Source organism: Periplaneta americana, chromosome 11 (genome assembly GCF_040183065.1).
Source record: "Periplaneta americana isolate PAMFEO1 chromosome 11, P.americana_PAMFEO1_priV1, whole genome shotgun sequence".
NCBI lineage: Eukaryota > Metazoa > Arthropoda > Insecta > Blattodea > Blattidae > Periplaneta > Periplaneta americana.
The window spans coordinates 89474376-89491939 of NC_091127.1; the positions used below are offsets into that span (position 1 = coordinate 89474376).

General features: G+C 36.1%; 1 protein-coding gene across 1 annotated transcript in view; it reads right to left on the minus strand.

Annotated features, from left to right (window-relative positions):
* Positions 1-210: 210 nt before the first annotated feature.
* Positions 211-17564, minus strand: part of LOC138709176 (uncharacterized) — a 104158-nt gene continuing 86804 nt past the window's right edge. Inside the window, exon 2 of the mRNA XM_069839740.1 lies at positions 211-4376. Coding sequence (XP_069695841.1) covers positions 2950-4353 — 1404 coding nt within the window. The 5' untranslated portion in view covers positions 4354-4376 and the 3' untranslated portion in view covers positions 211-2949. The remainder of the gene's footprint in view (positions 4377-17564) is intronic.

Below are 17564 nucleotides of genomic sequence, written 5' to 3' on the forward strand. Positions count from 1 at the left end.
TTGAGGTCATTATGTAATATATTAACTAGAAACATTCTTATTTATCGAATAAAAATTTAGTGAAGTTTTAAAACATACTTCAATAAGAATTAATCTACTTTCAATGTAGGTCTATATTTTACTATAGGTATCCTACAAGCAAAACTCAGCGCGGACTCCTCGCGACGGGCATGCTATACCACTCTTACACCCCTGCAGTAGGCGTGAGAGCATGCTGGGAACGGGAGCATACGTCTTCTGCGCGAGACAGTCACGCCAGCTGGTTTCTGCGTACTGAGTTTTCCTTGTCTGATGCGTATAGCGATATATTCATAATATGAGAAAAATTCCACAAATGAGATACTGACAACATGAAATATTTTAATATCGAAGTTCGGTGACAATTGAAGCGGTTACTACTCGTAGAAGTGCCCAACTAATTATTTTTTCAAAATTAACTTTTTTTTTTAATTTCCTTGCACTTCTTCTGGTCCCAGTCATTTCTATAATTTACAGAGAAATCACACATTGTATTGTATGGTTGGTAGAAGAAGGGCCCTATTATTCCACTTGGAACTTTGTTGTAACTCTCGTGTGAATGTTTGTAGAAGAAGGGCCCAACAGTTTATAGCTGGATCTTTATTCCTCCAACTGGGATTCTTTGTGACATATTTTGAGCGCTTCATGACAGCTTTTGGCTTTGCTGCCTTGATAGGTAGTGTCTTTGTGTACAGAGAGGCTCCAAGAGGCACATGATTGACATCAGATTTCACAATTTTGAACTGAAAAGATCTCAAGTCATTGATGGCAACACTGGCCTCAAGTGCTCTCTGGTACTGGGTGAAAACAAAAAGTTTCTGCAGGCTCTGAACTTTTACAAGAAGCTGATATCTTGTGAAGACAAATGATACTCGAAGTGAGGATGACGAAATACAAGACCTTCACTAATATGGAATGCCAATGCAGTGAAAACTTGAACATGTTTTGTAAGTTATATGTTTAAAATAATGTTATTGAAGTTCATGTAACTAAAACAGAAATTCATTTTCTTTTACATGTAACTATAATTTATTGTTTTGTATTTCAGTTTTTGTAACATGATGTCTCATATGTAGGCCCCTAACACTCTTCTAGTCTGACATGTTAGGATTTTATTTGTATTCAAAATATAGATTTTTGTAAAGATTTCACATTTCAAGAAAATTATGATTGCAGAAGACGGTCCCAATTCTAATTTTTCAAAATGTGATTACTCCAATTTAAAACACTGTTAGAAATGTGAAAATGACATTAGATTTTCATGGAAATGTTATATATTTAATCTTAGACAATTTACTTTCATATCTGTATTTGATAATTACATATTTAGAGTTTTGTCCATACTGTAAAATTTAAAAAAATATCGATTTGAACCCTTCTTCTAATAACTGCTTCAATTAAAAAAAAATTAAGATATGACAACATTTTTATGAATGCGTCAGATAATCAATGAAATATTTGTTGTTAGTTGTTAGCCTTGACGATTGAATTCCTTGAAATATTTTAACTCATCATCGAATGACAAAGCAAGCGTTTGTTGAAATTGGACAGATCGAAAATTATATAACAATAACTGCAACTTAATACAAAATAGCAATAGAAAAGAACTTTGTCTCTAATTAACTGAATACAAGCCATTTACTTAGAGGAGAAGAAAGAAGAAGTTAATATCCTGTATTGGTTGTATGGTGTACCTTTCCTCATTTCTCTTGATATAAAAATTAAAATAAATTTGAGATTTTTTGTATCCAGTGCCAATAACAAACTGGCAGTTTGTAACTGACTATGAAGAGATTTATAGTTTATTTAGGGATATTTCAGATTTATTTTGTGTACCTTTATTGAGCCTTACAGCTATTCAGTATTTTGCCACTGACTATATAATATGTATAAACATAACATAATGAATAGTTAAATTATTTAAATATTTATGCTAATAGTTTGTACTTTATTGTGTTATTCAAATATAAATATTTAAAGTTAATTAATTCTTTTGTCTACAAATAATTAATTTTGCATTAATACTGAAATATAATTTTCAATATGTCACTTATATTTTACCAGAATTGAGAACTGTACACAAAAATTCTGAAGTATTTTTATATACTTTAGAGTATGTAAATTCTTCTGAATAATTTACAAGTAAATATGCACCACTGTTGTTAACCACATTAGAACTTCTGCGAAAGCTATCAGTGGAAGCAAACAATTTTAGTAGCACGTGATACACAAAGCACTGTGTCATGTTTCCATTTCAATAAAGCTGTGCGATATTTATATATTCCGAAAGTATTGCAACAAATCTTAAAGAAATGGTTAAAACGATTACGATATATTATCAAAAAGGGCATATTACACAATTTTAACGCTCCTCTATTCCCCATACAGGTTTCACAGTTTGTTTGGACATCACTCTGCAGAAAGGAACATGCAAAACACTGCAATAGAGAAGAATGCTTTTAAATTTCAATCCTAATAAAATAATAAACTATAAATTAATTCTTCATGGAGTTATATTAAGCTTAATTATAAAACCTATCTAATTCTGAAAATAATGAGTACAAAATATAAAATGTGTGTAAAACAATACAGTTACATTGTTTGCTTAGTTTTTCTACTTCTGTCGATTGATTCTGCAGAATGTTGTTCATATTTTATAGGCTAATTTCTATCTAACAGTTCCTTGCGGTATTTATAACAATAAGATTTTATTTGAATAATAAATAGGCATATTTGTAGTAGTTAACTCTTTAACATCATCTGATAACCATACAATTCATGTTTAAATTTAACGATTTTTCATTTTACTTCAAAGATGCATTACAATTTTGCAAACCTATTTAGAAACATGTAAACGTAACACAAAATGGTTGGAATGAATGACATAAATTTAGCATTGTCTTACTAGTTCACATCTCTAACGTCCCTATGCTACATCTGCCGAGTGTCGGGGTCATCCTCAGATCTGAGGTACCTCGAGGGGTACTGTTGCTGGCTCTGGACGTAGAATCTTCGTCCACCTGGAGAAGGCATTTGACGACCATCGTCCTTGACTGTGAGCTTTGTACCTATCTGCAGGGACCAGGGAGCGGGCTGCCTGGGGTTGTAGTCCCTGTAAGGCTCGTCTCCTAAGGCGGGACTAGCGGGCGTGACGGTCAGCTGATTGCGGGGCAGACTTCCGCTGCGGCCGTACGGGTTGTAGCGTGACGGATGCAGCGCCGCGTTGGGTCTGTCTGGTGGAGGTGGGGGGGCACCACGGCTTTGGCCATAAGCGTATCTACCCCCTGTTTGTGGTTGGTAAGGTGCGGGGATGCGATTGTATCTGCTTAACGTGTCGGGATCACGGTATGCGTAAGGTTGGGACGGAGGCGGGGGCCAAGCACCTTGCGGCGAAGGCGCTCTTTCGGCGTCGATGATAGAGTAGCTGCCGCTGTTTGCAGGCTGGCGATAGCGGTACCTGTCATCCCTGCCAGGAGGCGGTCTAATAGGGGTGTCCTCATAACGACTCTCTCGAGGATACTTGTTGTAAGACCTCCCGTAATCATAGCGGTCGTCATATCGCCTATAATCGGCATTGTCTCTGTTGCGTGGCACTTCTGGGAGATTGGCGTAATATATTATCCTTCTAGGTGGTTCGCCCTCTCTTCGGTAATCGACAGGTGGAGACGGTGGCGGCCGGGGATATGCTCGAGCAGGCTCCCTTGGCTGCAGTGGAATCTCATTGTACCGCATATTATGCATATCGTTCTCGTCTGCTGCGTGTTGCGGGTAGTATGACCGAGCTCCTGCCGAAGCTGGTTGTGTCCGTGACGTCACGAACTGGGGTTTGGCGGTGTCAAACCGTCTCCACTGCGCCGGGTTCTCGTCCACGGCATCCACCGCCGGTGATGACGCTCCCCGTCTCTCACGACGGTGGAGTTCCACCTCGGAGATCTCTCCCACTCCGTCAGATACTGGGAACCTGTACGCTTTGTGTTGACGAGACCTCTGGCCAGGTTTTTCGAGATCCCGTTCCTCTGTATCTCTTCGTAATATTGTCTTCGGCTCAATTGTGAAGGCGTACTCTTTCAAGCCGTTTCTTTTGGCAGTGAAAGCCTGCAATCTGTTGAGGAATTCCTCCTGGTAGGAAGGATCTTCATCGTCGTACATGTCCTGGGACTCTCGCTTATGCAAGCGCTCGATGCTGGCTGTAAACTTGTGGTGTTTGAGCATCGCGGGTGGGGGGTCTTCGGCCGGCGAGATGTCTCTCTCGGCAGCATCAGGCAGCAGGAATTCACTGAGAGAAGCCGACGTCACAAGAGAAGGCACCGCCACCACCAGAATCCAGCACAGCATATTAATGCGGTGGTTCTCAGCGTCTGAAAAAGAACGCAATCATTAGGAACGCACACTGGAATAAAATGCTGAAGAAATACCCTTGCCAATAATATGTAATTAACAACATTAGTATTGTAGGATAGCATGATGCACAAGAGCCATCCAGGAGCATTTTACTCATTATTTCTTTTGTATATAACCTTGACCTATCTTGTTTTGTCTTATACGAATTCCTAATAGTCAGGTGTCGGTGTTGGTAACTCAAAGAATTATATCGATTATTGTAATTATTAAATGTTTACCGCATAGTGTCCACACATTTTTTTTTCTTTTGAGAAAGATGATACGATGCACCTACTTGTTTTTTTTTAAGTTTTTTTACTTTACGATGCTTAATCAACTACTATAGTTATCTAGCGTCTGAATGAGACGTTTGCGGTAATTTTCTAGAAACGTAATATTTTTGCGTCAAAAAAGGTAACCCGTTTGCAGCATTGTTCTGCTAGTTTCAAGGGCATGTTTGCGGCAAGACTCAGCAACAACAGGGGACTGACTTAGGGATGTGTAAATTCTTGTTATAACACAGCCACATTTTCCTTCCCAATTTTCACAGACTTAGGACTGTCCACGGTTAAAAATATGGCTATACTTCAGTGACAATGGGAGATATTAATAATTTTGAGTTGTTACTTATCACTCGACAATTCCGAGTTCTAACTCGCATGTGTATTAATAAACATACTTATCTCTCAATCAGTCTGGCACTGACCTTTGATCCTTGAGTTACAACTCTCGATGACGCAACAGACGAGAGACAAGTCACTATTCTATATTAATAAACGTTACTACTCACTCATATAATTGAGTTTATACTATCAACTTTCTGAGTTAACTGAATAGGTGACTCAAAGCGGTTGAGTGAAGTTAAAAAATCGTAATGACGAGGTATATTATTGTTGTATAACGCAGAAGAAAAGGTATAAACATCGTAGACAAGCTTGTAAGCATAGTTACAAAGATTTGTACAAATTTAAGAAGGAGAACGTACAGTGACTAGCGCGGAATTTCTTGCAAGATTTAAATGGCAGAAGAGGAAGAGCTCTCGATAATGAAATGAAAATGAGCATTTTCTTACTATTTGTGGGCGATCCAGGTTTTCAAATGGGCGTTCAAGAGGATATGGATATTTCCCATGGTACCATGTCACTTTTCATTTCATGTATTCCATAGATCTTGTGTTAAACAATTTTTTGGTGAGATGAAGTGAGGCCGAGGATTCGCTATAGATTATTTGGCATTTGCCTTACGTTTGGGGAAACCTCGGAAAAAAAAAACTCAACCAGGTAATCAGTCCAAGGAAAAATCTAACCCAAGCCCGAGTGCAGTTCCTGATCAGCAGCTAGCGAGTCTGCCGACTAACGTAAGTTACCCTGGAGTAGGTTATTTTACGACGCTGTATCAAGATCTCAGGTTATTTAGCGTCTGAATGAGATGAGATGTGATAATGCCAATGAAATGAGTCCGGGGTCCAGCATCGAATGTTACCCAGCTTTTGCTCAAATTTGGGTTGAGGGAAAACCTCGGAAAAAACCTCAACCAGGTAACTTACCCCGACCGAGATTCGAACCCGGGCCACCTGGTTTCGCGGCCAGACGCGCTAGCCATTACTCCACAGGTGTGAACTCAGTGAAAGAGTGTAGACCTACTCACAATGTACAGTAAAGATTTCTAAATTTTGGAATATCTTTTTACATGATGTCCTTCTATGTACCCTAGTCATTATCCTTATAGCTTTCTTTTATAAAACAAATTCTAACTGCTGGGAAGTTGCAGATTCTTTGAAATTAAAAGCATTCAATTGCGTTCAATTTCCAACAACTGTCCAAGAGTTACAGAATGCAAAAAGGAAGTATTCATTTCCTGACGCCATTGAAGCTGTGAATTATACCAATATTTTTATTTAAAAAAATCAACATGCCGATGAGTATTTTATCAAAACAAAAAGGTGTTGCGAGCCTTAATGTACGAGCTACCTGCAATGTCAAGGAAGAATTCACAAGCGTGGATAATTATTTCTATATTAGGCCTATATGGAGAAATTCGGATGTTTCTAGAGTAATGATTGGCAATAATGCCAATGCACTTCTTCTAGGTGATATGGGCTATGGAATTCTGTGGTTCCAAGGCAAAACATATTTAAATTTTTATTGAAAAAGAGATTTTGCGATAATGTGTGCATCCTGCTGGTATCTTTATTGTGACAACATGTATATCTCTATTATTTTTTTGTCCAATCCATTGTTATGAAACACGATTCCTACGATTTTATAAGATTGTTCAAATTATATCTGTACATGCTCGCTCTTGAAAAGTGAAAGAAATGACAGAGGCCTAACACATTTTGCCTCGGAGCCACAGAATTGCTCCTTGGCTTATTACTTTACCATCACTCCACAGCAAAGAGCCTACAATAAATATATACCGGTAACGAAAGAACGTGCGATTATAGAGGTGTTTCGGCCAAGTGAAGCAACAATTTCCAATTCTCCGTAGCAAAATAAGAGTTACAATGGAAAGTGTCTTTCATCATATTGTGCTGCCTTATATCGCACGTTGTAACTAAACACCTATTTGAAGATTATGAAGTTTCATTAGTAGGACGAAGTGAAGGAAGATAGAGTAGAATTACCGAACAGGTTGTATCACTCAGACGAGTCATTAGACATGAAATACTAATAATATACAGCGTACACATATAGGTAAGATACCATCACATTATATTGTTACACATTCATAAGATTTTTTTTTTTTTTTTTTTTTTGAAGAGGAAAAAACTTCCTATTTCTCATTTTCGGTAACTGATTTAGTGAATAATATGTGGTGTTGTTTCAAAATATTAACAAATGAAGTTTGAAAATGCAACCTTTCCTCCTCTATGATCGAAACAAAAGTATATTTACAAATCGAATGTGACGAAGACTTCCCTCTGCAAGGAGCTCTAGTCTAAACATTGATAACTTGCACAGCTATGTCTAGGCGATAAAATGCGAGTAACAACTCGGAGTCACGAATGAGATATGTCCAGAAGGGGAAAATATTTATTAATATGAAATTCAGACTAATCACTCACTCGACCCTTTACCACTCACTGAGTTGTCCGATACATCTCACTCACTCTCAAGCAGTTTTATTAATATCTGCCAATAGCTAATGCCACATCGTTTGAAGTTCATAAAAATCTACAACTTTGCCAAATTTATAATTTTCCATAATTAAACACGTATTTCTTTTTTTGGTTTCAATGACTGTCAATTTTTACGTTCATGTTGCTGTATAAAACGGTTGTGAGTATATGTAGGTACTGAAACAGATACGATATCAGTGGTGCCAACTTTAATTTATAAGCTTAGTTCAGAAATAGTAACAATCCTTTTTTTTATCAATAGTTTAAATGTTATTTTTTTTTAACTTTACGATATCAGTGGTACCACCTTTAATTTATAAACTTAGTTCAGAAATATCAACATTCTTTTTCTTTATCGATAGTTTGTGTTAGTTTTTGCTTTAAGCGAACATTATGATATCGGTGTTGCTGTTACTTATTGGACACCCTTTCAGTTTATCAGGCTTAAAAGATGTTTTTCGATATACCGCAATCGGGTCCCCCAAAACCAACGCAAACTGGCTGTGATTTCCTAATCCTTCTGATTAGCAGTCCTGCCGCAAACATGCTGTCCCCGAATGAGATGAAGGTGACCATGCCAACAAAATGAGTCCAGGGTCCAGCGCCGGAAGTTACCCAGCATTTGCTCTTCATGGGTTGGGGCAAACCCAGGGAAAAACCTCAAATTGTCCCAATCAGGATTTGAATTCGGAACTGCTAGTTTCACGGTCAGACGTGCTAACCATTACATCACAGCGGTGGACCATTTCTACTGCATCGGTGATAAGGGAGATTACGACCTGTGAATAAACTGAACCGTGGTAGTGGAAATGAAAATGTTCCCATACCGACGATATCTGAACTTTGTCCACAAAAATTGATATTTAAGATCACAGATTTGAACTGAAATCTCTGCGTTCGAAACTCGATGCTCTGGTCGTCGAACGATTATAAAATTATAATCAACAACAGCGGCCAACTGCAAAATTTAACATTTCAATTTCATCCTGATAGACAAATAATAGATCACCAGGAAGTCGACGGAAAGATCAAAAACACCTCCAGTTTCAATGGTGGGATTTGAACCAAAATAATATTATTAATTATGGTAATTATGATTCACTTCATTTTGAAGTTCAATTACATATATCTTATTGTTTGGAATCTAGAATATTGCCAGTGTGTTCATGTAAGTGCGAAAGTAGATTTATGTTCCATTTCTCCAGTCTTCCTGATTACTCCATGCTAACCTTCTTTCCTTGACGTCGCTAGACTAAATTTTTACTCATACAGTAGAATCAAGATTTTTGTACATACAGCTCGATTCAGCGTTAATGGCGCCTGTCCTTTGTTGTTTGGCTAGTGAGCGGGCTGTGTGTTGCGTCATAAGAAAGAAATTTAATCACAAATGTGCATAGGAGGGGAAGAGGAAAGAGGAAGAATGAAAATAATATCAATGCTCGAAGCTGAGGTACATTCATGTCAAGAAAATATAAGTCATGACCACTGCTCTGGTCATGACAATGTTTAGTCAACAGACGTAGTTAGTAACGGGACGTGTGGAAGAATATTGTGTTTTAAGATGGAGTGTACCGCGACATGATAAGAAGGAAGGGTTAGGTGTTATGACTGTGCAGCCTGACCTATGTGACCCAGCCCGCCAGTAGTGATGAGTAACTTGCTCTTAGTCTACAGTATCTACAGACTTTTTGCAGGGGCCAAAATCCCTGAATCAAGCTGTAGAAATGAAGTAAACCTTTGGTACGGACAAGAGAGAAAGGATGCACATATGAAATTTTATAGAACAATGGCTGTTCTTGCAATGCTGCTTATAATTAAATCGTAAGAAAAATCAAGATCATTTCTGAAATTATAGAATAGTAAAAACATAATAATTAATTATTGGTATGAACATATAATACGAATGCCAGACGCCAGACTACCAAGAATAATAATATTACAATAGTAGATTAGATACAAAGAAGACCAGAAAGATCAATTGAGAGATAGCGTGCATAGTTCTAGGAGTCTCAATAAGTCAGATCTAGAATAGATGATGATGATGATGATGTTGGAGAACAAGAAAATAAAAAAAATAGCAAAAGTGGACTCTTCATGTTTTTCTCAGTAAAAAAATTTAAATAAAATATAATTAATGAAAATTAAAAAATTATGAGGATAAATTCAAAATTAATACAAAAGTATTATTTAATTATATCATAGGCCTATGCCATGTTTGTTTAAAATTTTATTGTATTTCAGGACATAGATATCAAATTTGCTGATGTCAAAATTTTATTTAGATCTCTATATGCAGGCTGAACCGTAAGTATTGTCATTAATTTTAGAGGGTTATTCTTTCAGATATTTCAGACCGGAAAGTTTAATAAACTGTTGCTCGTTTTTTCTTCCTTTTCGAGATAAAATTGCTTTGTATGAAACATTTCATTGCGTGTTGGGGTAAAGCCATTGATTTAATTCGCAATATGCTCAGTCAATTTAAGAGAGCAGTGTATTATATTAATAAATGATTGATAGGATTTTAATTTTGGCCTGTAAATGTGCAGAAATTTGATCTGAACAAATGTGACTTTTCATCCTGAAAATACACCGCTCTCTTAAATTGACAGATTATTGGGAATATTTCATATAAAAACATTTTATCTCGAAAAGAAAGCAAAAACGAGCAAAATTTTATTAAACTATTTTTTCGTTTGAAATATCTGAAATAATCCCCTGAAATTAATGACATTACTTACGGTTCATACATTTTCTTGTACCGCTCTTTTTATTTTAGTATTTCTGTACCAGGGATGTTTGTATTCAAGAAAGTACATTTATACTACATAAAGAATATCCTTCATTAAGGGGTTAGGTGCAGCTTACAGCAGTAAATTTTTGGAAACATTCGACAGTTTTTTTCCTCCATTACTGTATCTTGTCCGATAATGAAAATTGGTATGTGTAAAACGCTGTCCTTCTGCTATATTAAAAAAATATTTTTACGATTTAAAAAAATTAATTATATATATATATTTTTTTTTTCAAAATTCAAAATGGTGGCAGTTCACTGTGCAGTGATAAAGCTTTTCCTTCATAACTCATAAACTTGTTAACTTTTTCATGTTCTCCTTTTTATTTTATTGCTGAAAATCATGTTTACAATATCATGCTCTTTAACTACATTCCTTAATAAATAATATATATATTTTTTTATTTTATATTAGAAGAAAATACTGATATTTGACCATTTTTAAATGAATTTATTTTTTATCAGACAATCTATCAAAGGTAGAGAAGTGATCTTGCATCATATTGTAGATATGGCATGCATAAATACACACAAAAAATTTCATCATAGGATGTTGAATAGATTTTTAATTATGTGGGAAACGCTTCATCACTGCACAGTGAACTGAATTAAAAAAAATGTAAATAACTTTTTTTAAATCGTAAAAATATTTTTTTCATATAGCAGAAGGACAGTGTTTTATATATACTAATTTTCATTATTGAACAAGATACAGTAATGGTATGAAAAAATGTTGAATATTTCCAAAATTTTACTGCTGAAAGCTGTACCTAACCCCTTAAGATACTTTACAGTTTTACCAAGTTAAGTTTTAGAAAAAGTTTCAATGATTTTTCTGACATCATAAGCACAATTCACTGACATAATGTGTGCCACATTTATCTGTATTATAATGCATGTTCTTGCATATTTTGCGTACAAATTCAGGCTTGAATCACTGTAGACATTATACGAGTAAGTATAGCATATACCATTAAAACAATATTGTGATCCGATTGTATGAAGTTCTGTTAAAGTCCTTCATTTAATGAACTAAGAATTATATAATATTAAAATTATGGCGATAAAACTCAGAGTAAACTTATTAAATGATTATTTATCTAAGACCTTGTACCGCCAAAACTTAAGGTATGTAACATATCATTTTAATGAGACACACATCTATTTTCGTTTCCTTTATTTTTAAAATATTTAAAATTGTCATTGCAACTATTTCTTCAATTGCATTAGTATTAAGATGCATGAATACAATATTATGAACAGAAAACTTTGTTTCAGAAAAGCAAAGAAATATAAATCCATCAGACCTACATTATAAAGCAAGATAATTAATTTTTAGGTCAATAACATCCAGTCACTGGAAATCAACAACAATTCAACCATGAACAAAGGAAATCATACTAATGAATTAAACTTAATCATATTCTATTTAGAGTTACTGTTTGCAGATAAGTAGTGTCGCAGTATTATTTAAAGAGGGCATTAAGAATAACATAAAGGAATACTGAATGACGTTTGTTGACAAAAACTTAGCATAATAAGTTGTAAATTTTTTATACAGTAGGGCCTATATGCTCTAGATGTCCCTGAGCACACAGGATATAATAGTCAGTACTCCAAGTCAGAATGGCCCAGTTGTTCCGCTTCTGCGTAAAATAATGACAATTTGAATTGATGTTCCGCTTATAAACTTGTGTACACTCGAGATGAATATTAGATACCGGCAGCATAACAGGGGAAGCCGATGATGAAAGTAGTCCAGTGTAGACAGAGCTAATAAATGTTTTCTCTCGATTCAAATTAGCTTCGACACTATAGAATTATTATTTAGCTCGACATTTAAATTCTATATATTGTTCACGGTCTGCTTATTTGAGCTGAATACTATCTTTTAAATGACCAAGTAAAGTGAATCAAAATAATTTGACGTAAAAATGTGAAGAAAAGATTATTTATTAAAACTCTGATCTATTAACTAAGCAGTGTTTTGAATTCTATAGCCTATGTAGATTTATTAATAACTCATTCCATAAAATATGATGTAGAGAAATATTCATCTATTCATTAATATCCAAAATTAATATTTTAAATAAGGGACGATTTTCATACTAATTTTACACTATAAACAAGAAAGTATCTTCCAACATAGACTGACAGTTTGAAAGAGCGAAAAGTATTACGTATGGAAGGAAAGGAAAATAAAGTGAGGAGGAAGATGAATTAAAACGAGAAGGGAAGTAGAGAAGATGTGTTAACCTGCTTGTGCACGATAAAATTTTTGTTCCTATTCAATAGTTTACAAGAAAACTTGCCTAATATTGTTCAATACTGAAAAAGGTTTGTTAATGACTATTTCATTTTTCTAATGATTTGACAAGATTTTAAAAAATATGCTTCAAGTTCAATGCAACTTATATACGCCTACCTACAAAATATTACAATATTATAAAATATAATTCTCCTAGTAAGCTTCTGTTGCTTGATTTAAATTCTTCTCAAAACGAATTATTGGATCAATGACGAGGGCTTTCATTTTTTCACGCTTGTTTATCGAAATGATATCAGTTCTCCTCAAAGACCCATCTGAAGACTCACAATGCAACTCTTCGTACATTTCCCATCTTGAGGATGATAAAGTGCATAATACTAACGAATGTATCTGTGGTGTCTAGAGTTAACCAAGAGTTCGCCTTTAGGACATGATCCCAGCACATGTCTAAGTGTTTCTATCTCGCTGCAGTGAGGAAAACGACAGGGGATTTGTGCTGAAATTTCTGCCCTGAATTGCGCGAACTACAGAGTTATTGCACCACATCTTCAGGGCGTTGGTGCATTCATAAGAGGAAAACCCTTTGAACAGCATTATAAAACAAAATATTTACGGTTTTTATTTACCTACGTTATAGGTCAGAATCTTAACTAAAAAAATACACGTATTGGTACTTCACTCGAGATTTCTGCCTTGTAGTTATCTCACACGCATTGTTTTTCATTTTGTTATGGTATTCCATAGAAACCACCGCATATAGGCATGGATTTAATTTATATAATTGAATTAACTCGCAAACAACTTTTCTCTGGGAAGCCATACTTTTGTGGTTAATGGCACCATAATATTTTTGAATATCGGTGATCAAGTCCTTCAGAAAATTTTTAAGTTTTTGGTCGATTAGAACATTTTCTTATTTACTTTCAAGACAATCAAATATTTTTGAAATATTGCAAATGATTTAACAATAAAACTAGTAAAATAATAACGAGTCTTTAAAAGCCTTGTGAAAAGTTGAATTTAAAGAAAATTTGATCGTTTGCAAGCAAGTTAATAAGAAAAGAAGACAAAGGAAGAGGAGGAGGGGAATGAGAAAAAATAAGAGAAGGAAGAGAGAGAGGAAATAAAAAGAGGAAAAGGAAAGTGATAAGGAATGTTTGGAGAAGGAAAGGAAAGGAAGAAAGAAGAGAATAAAAGTAGAAAAAACGGCAGAATATGAGGTAAGAAATAATAATCGACGAAAAAAAGAAAAGAAAGAGAAAGAAGAGCAGGTGTAGAATGAAAATGAAAAGGAGAAAGAAATATAATATTCGCTGCAGTAAGAGATAGAGGTGACAGCGTTTCGCCATCACAGCTTCGAACTGTGATAGCTCCGTTAAAATCGCTGTGATAGATAATAGCGGTTTTGTCACAGTGTGATTTTTGTGTTTGAATGATTCTTGACATTGCGAATGTTGTAACGCCCTGGTATTCACAGAGAAATTCATTAAAGATGATGGCAAGCAATACATGCCACGTTCCAAGGGTAATGCCATTATCAGTTGTAATGTAGAAGTTTATTGTTGCTGTAAGTCCCAGCTTGTCTGCGTTTTTCAAGTCTTAAATTCGTGGTTATTTTACAAAATTAAGGAATATAATTGTTCTTTGCAAGAGATATATATATCGAAACAAAATCGGAATGAGTCCGAACATTACAATCGAAAGGCATAGTACAGCCCCTTTATGTACTGAACAGAAACCTTCGTTTTGAGTCTCTCAAACCATGACTTATAACTAGTGATCAGTGATGTGTGTCAGTCTTTTGTTTCACATATTTCGTAACATTTGATTAGGCCTATTTGAGATTTTATAGAAATGAGTAATGAGTGTTAAATTGTTAAATTCTTCTAGATTAATTGTCTTTAGCAATATTGATTATAATATAAATTATCAATTCAATCAAACCATTTCAATGTTTACCATTAAGAGCCAAAAATTATGTCTATCGCTCTTCAGCGAACTGAATATACAGCTGTCATGTCTTGTATAAACAATAGTAAGTTATTACCGCGACAAATATATTAAAAACAAAACACACCCTGATCTGTATTATAGCTCGCGCAAGAAACTATTACCGAAAAACAGTGGTGGCGTTACTGTCTGTTTTGACGTGTGTATGTAGGCACGCCGAGGGACCGAGAGGTACGGGGCGATGGAAGTACTGCCTTTTCCAAGAAGATGAATAGATGGGGACATCGCCTGTGAAAATGAAAAGCGTAGCAAGAGAAAAATTCGAAGCGAATTAAACGGGCAACATTATGTTTACGAATAAAATAATGATACTCTTCGAGGGGAACGCTCCATAACTACATAGTTAAATAAACGCACTTGGAACAACACACATATTCACATGCAGTGGAACTGAAATTAAGACCGTAATGTAACTATCACAATGCAAGACTGATTCTATCGATGTCGTTTCTCTTCCGACTGTACTCTTGAATATCATTCAAGTTATCTCGTGACCTTTCCTGACGCCCGCTCTTCCTTATCGAATTGTTTCTTTCGCATTCCTATCGTCGGTAATCCCTGCTTGTGAGACCTGTATAGCTCGCGCAAAGAACGATTACCGAAAAGCAATGATGGCGTTGCTGTCTGTTTTGACGTGTGTATGCAGGCACGCCGAGGGGGGGGGAGGTAAGGGCCGATGGAAGATGAACAAATGAGGACATCGCTGTGGAAATAAAGAACGTAGCAAGAGAAAAATTCCAAGCTAATTAAACGCGCAACATATGTTTACGAATTAAATAATACCGTGCGATACAAGACACGTATTCACATGCAATGGAATAAAATAAAGTCGTAATGTAACTATCACAACGCAAGACTGATTCTATCGATGTCATTTCTCTTCCGACGTACTCTTGAATATCATTCAAGAAATCTCGTGATCTTTCCTGTCGCCCTCGCTTCCTTATCGCATTGTTTCATTCGCATTCCTTCCGTCGGTATTCCCTGCTTGCGAGACCTATACCTGTGATGTGTCCCAAGAATGTTTAGGAAGGTAAGTCATTCGTGGAAGAATATAGGCCTACATAGATAATAGAGAGTGCATATAGGTTTAGTATCAAAGAGTTGCCCTCGTTAACCTCTAGAGTGGGACGATAATTACTCGTAATTAGATCCAAGATATGTTGTCCCACCCAACTTGTAGAAGTCTGGACTCTGAAGCTGTCATACACGTAGTCTACGTACATCAGTCGCCATACTTCTGAATCACGTATCGGTCTGAGAAGGCGATTTTTCGGAGCTGTGATTTTGGAACTTTAGTCATTGTCGGAACTAGTGACAAACCTATCACAGTGACAAAATCACAGGTATTCAAATCACTTCCCATCACTAGTTGCCATATCTAAGATTCACGTATCGGTCTGAGATGGCGATTTCTTGGAGCTGTGATTTTTGAACTTTAGTCACAGTCAGAAGTAATGACAAACCAATCACAGCAAAAAAATCACAGGTATTCAAATCACATCCCGTTATTAGTCGCCAGATCTATGACTTATGTATCGGTCTGAGATGGCGATTTCTTGGAGCTGTGATTTTTTAATTTTAGACACAGTCGGAAGTAATGACAAACCTATCACAGCGACAAAATCAATAGATTTTAACATCAAACCCCGTCACTAGTAGAAGAAGAAGAAGAAGAAGAAGAAGAAGAAGAAGAAGAAGAAGAAAAAGAAGAAGAAGAAGAAGAAGAAGAAGAAACGAAAATGGAAGGAAGAGACACTATAATAAGCCAGGATACATTATTTACAAAGAGAAAGTAGAGGAGAAAAAGGAAGAAGTGGAGAAAGTATAATATGAAAAGAAGCGAATGAAGGAAAGGGAAAGGGCAAAAGATAAGGAAGATGTATGGAGAGAAAAAATAAAAAAAGGAAAAAACAAGGTGATGATGATGATGATGATGATGATGATTATGATGATGATGACGATAGGAAAATAAATAGAATATAGGTAAGGAGAAGCATGAAGGAGGAGGAACTTTACATATATTGAATTTGTCTTGCAACAGATGACATCACATTGCAGTGTTTCTGGGATCCAGTAAAGCTCTTGGACAAAGATCCAAGTCTCTCTGAAAAGAGGTAAGTCTTGCGCAACTGTGACGAACGAGAGCGGGATGGAGTAGGCCACTGGCCTCTGGTTCCCAGCCCAACTCTCCGGCGTTGCGAATCCCCGACATAACAGGCTTCACACGAATTTCCGGGGTTTTCACTGCACATCCTGCGATTTCAATGCCATGCGATCGATGGTCAGTTTGATAGCAGTTCTAACAAGCCCCCAATACGCGCGCACGCAACACCGCATTAAAACACGATTATACGTACATTTAATATTTTCTATAAGCATGGCTGCGATCCAGGGCATTACACCTGTCATCCTCCCTCACACTACGGTACATGATGACGTAACCGCACGTCTTCTGTTTTGCCATTTGGATCAAGGATAGCGAGCAAGTTCAGTTAAGTGGGATATGAAAAAGAATCTGAAGTACGGTTTGATGACTCCAATCTGCATATTCCAGTAGACTGTTCTGTTACGGAGTTCTATATTTTTATCGCCATAAGATAGGAACCTTAAATTTAGATACACATAATTTATATACAACATTTAGGCTATTGTTTTGAATTCTGAAAGTTACTCCTAGTCGTATTCTTTCACAGTTCACAGTAGTTACCTCAAATAGCTTGTGAAGTTCTTTGGTAATATATTTACATAGTATTAGGCCAGGAATCGGGAAAAATGTCACCGTGATCACTAGCAATAGTGACGTCGCAGGGGCAGTGCAGTAAACTGTCTTTGCCCGTCCAACTCCTCTACACAGGCATCTATCGTTGGCGGGTTACCTGATAAGATTTAGATTGCTTCATTCTCAGACCTTCAACATCTGTTCGGAAACGTGTGTTTAAGGAAGAATGGGTGGAACAGTATTTATTGTGCAT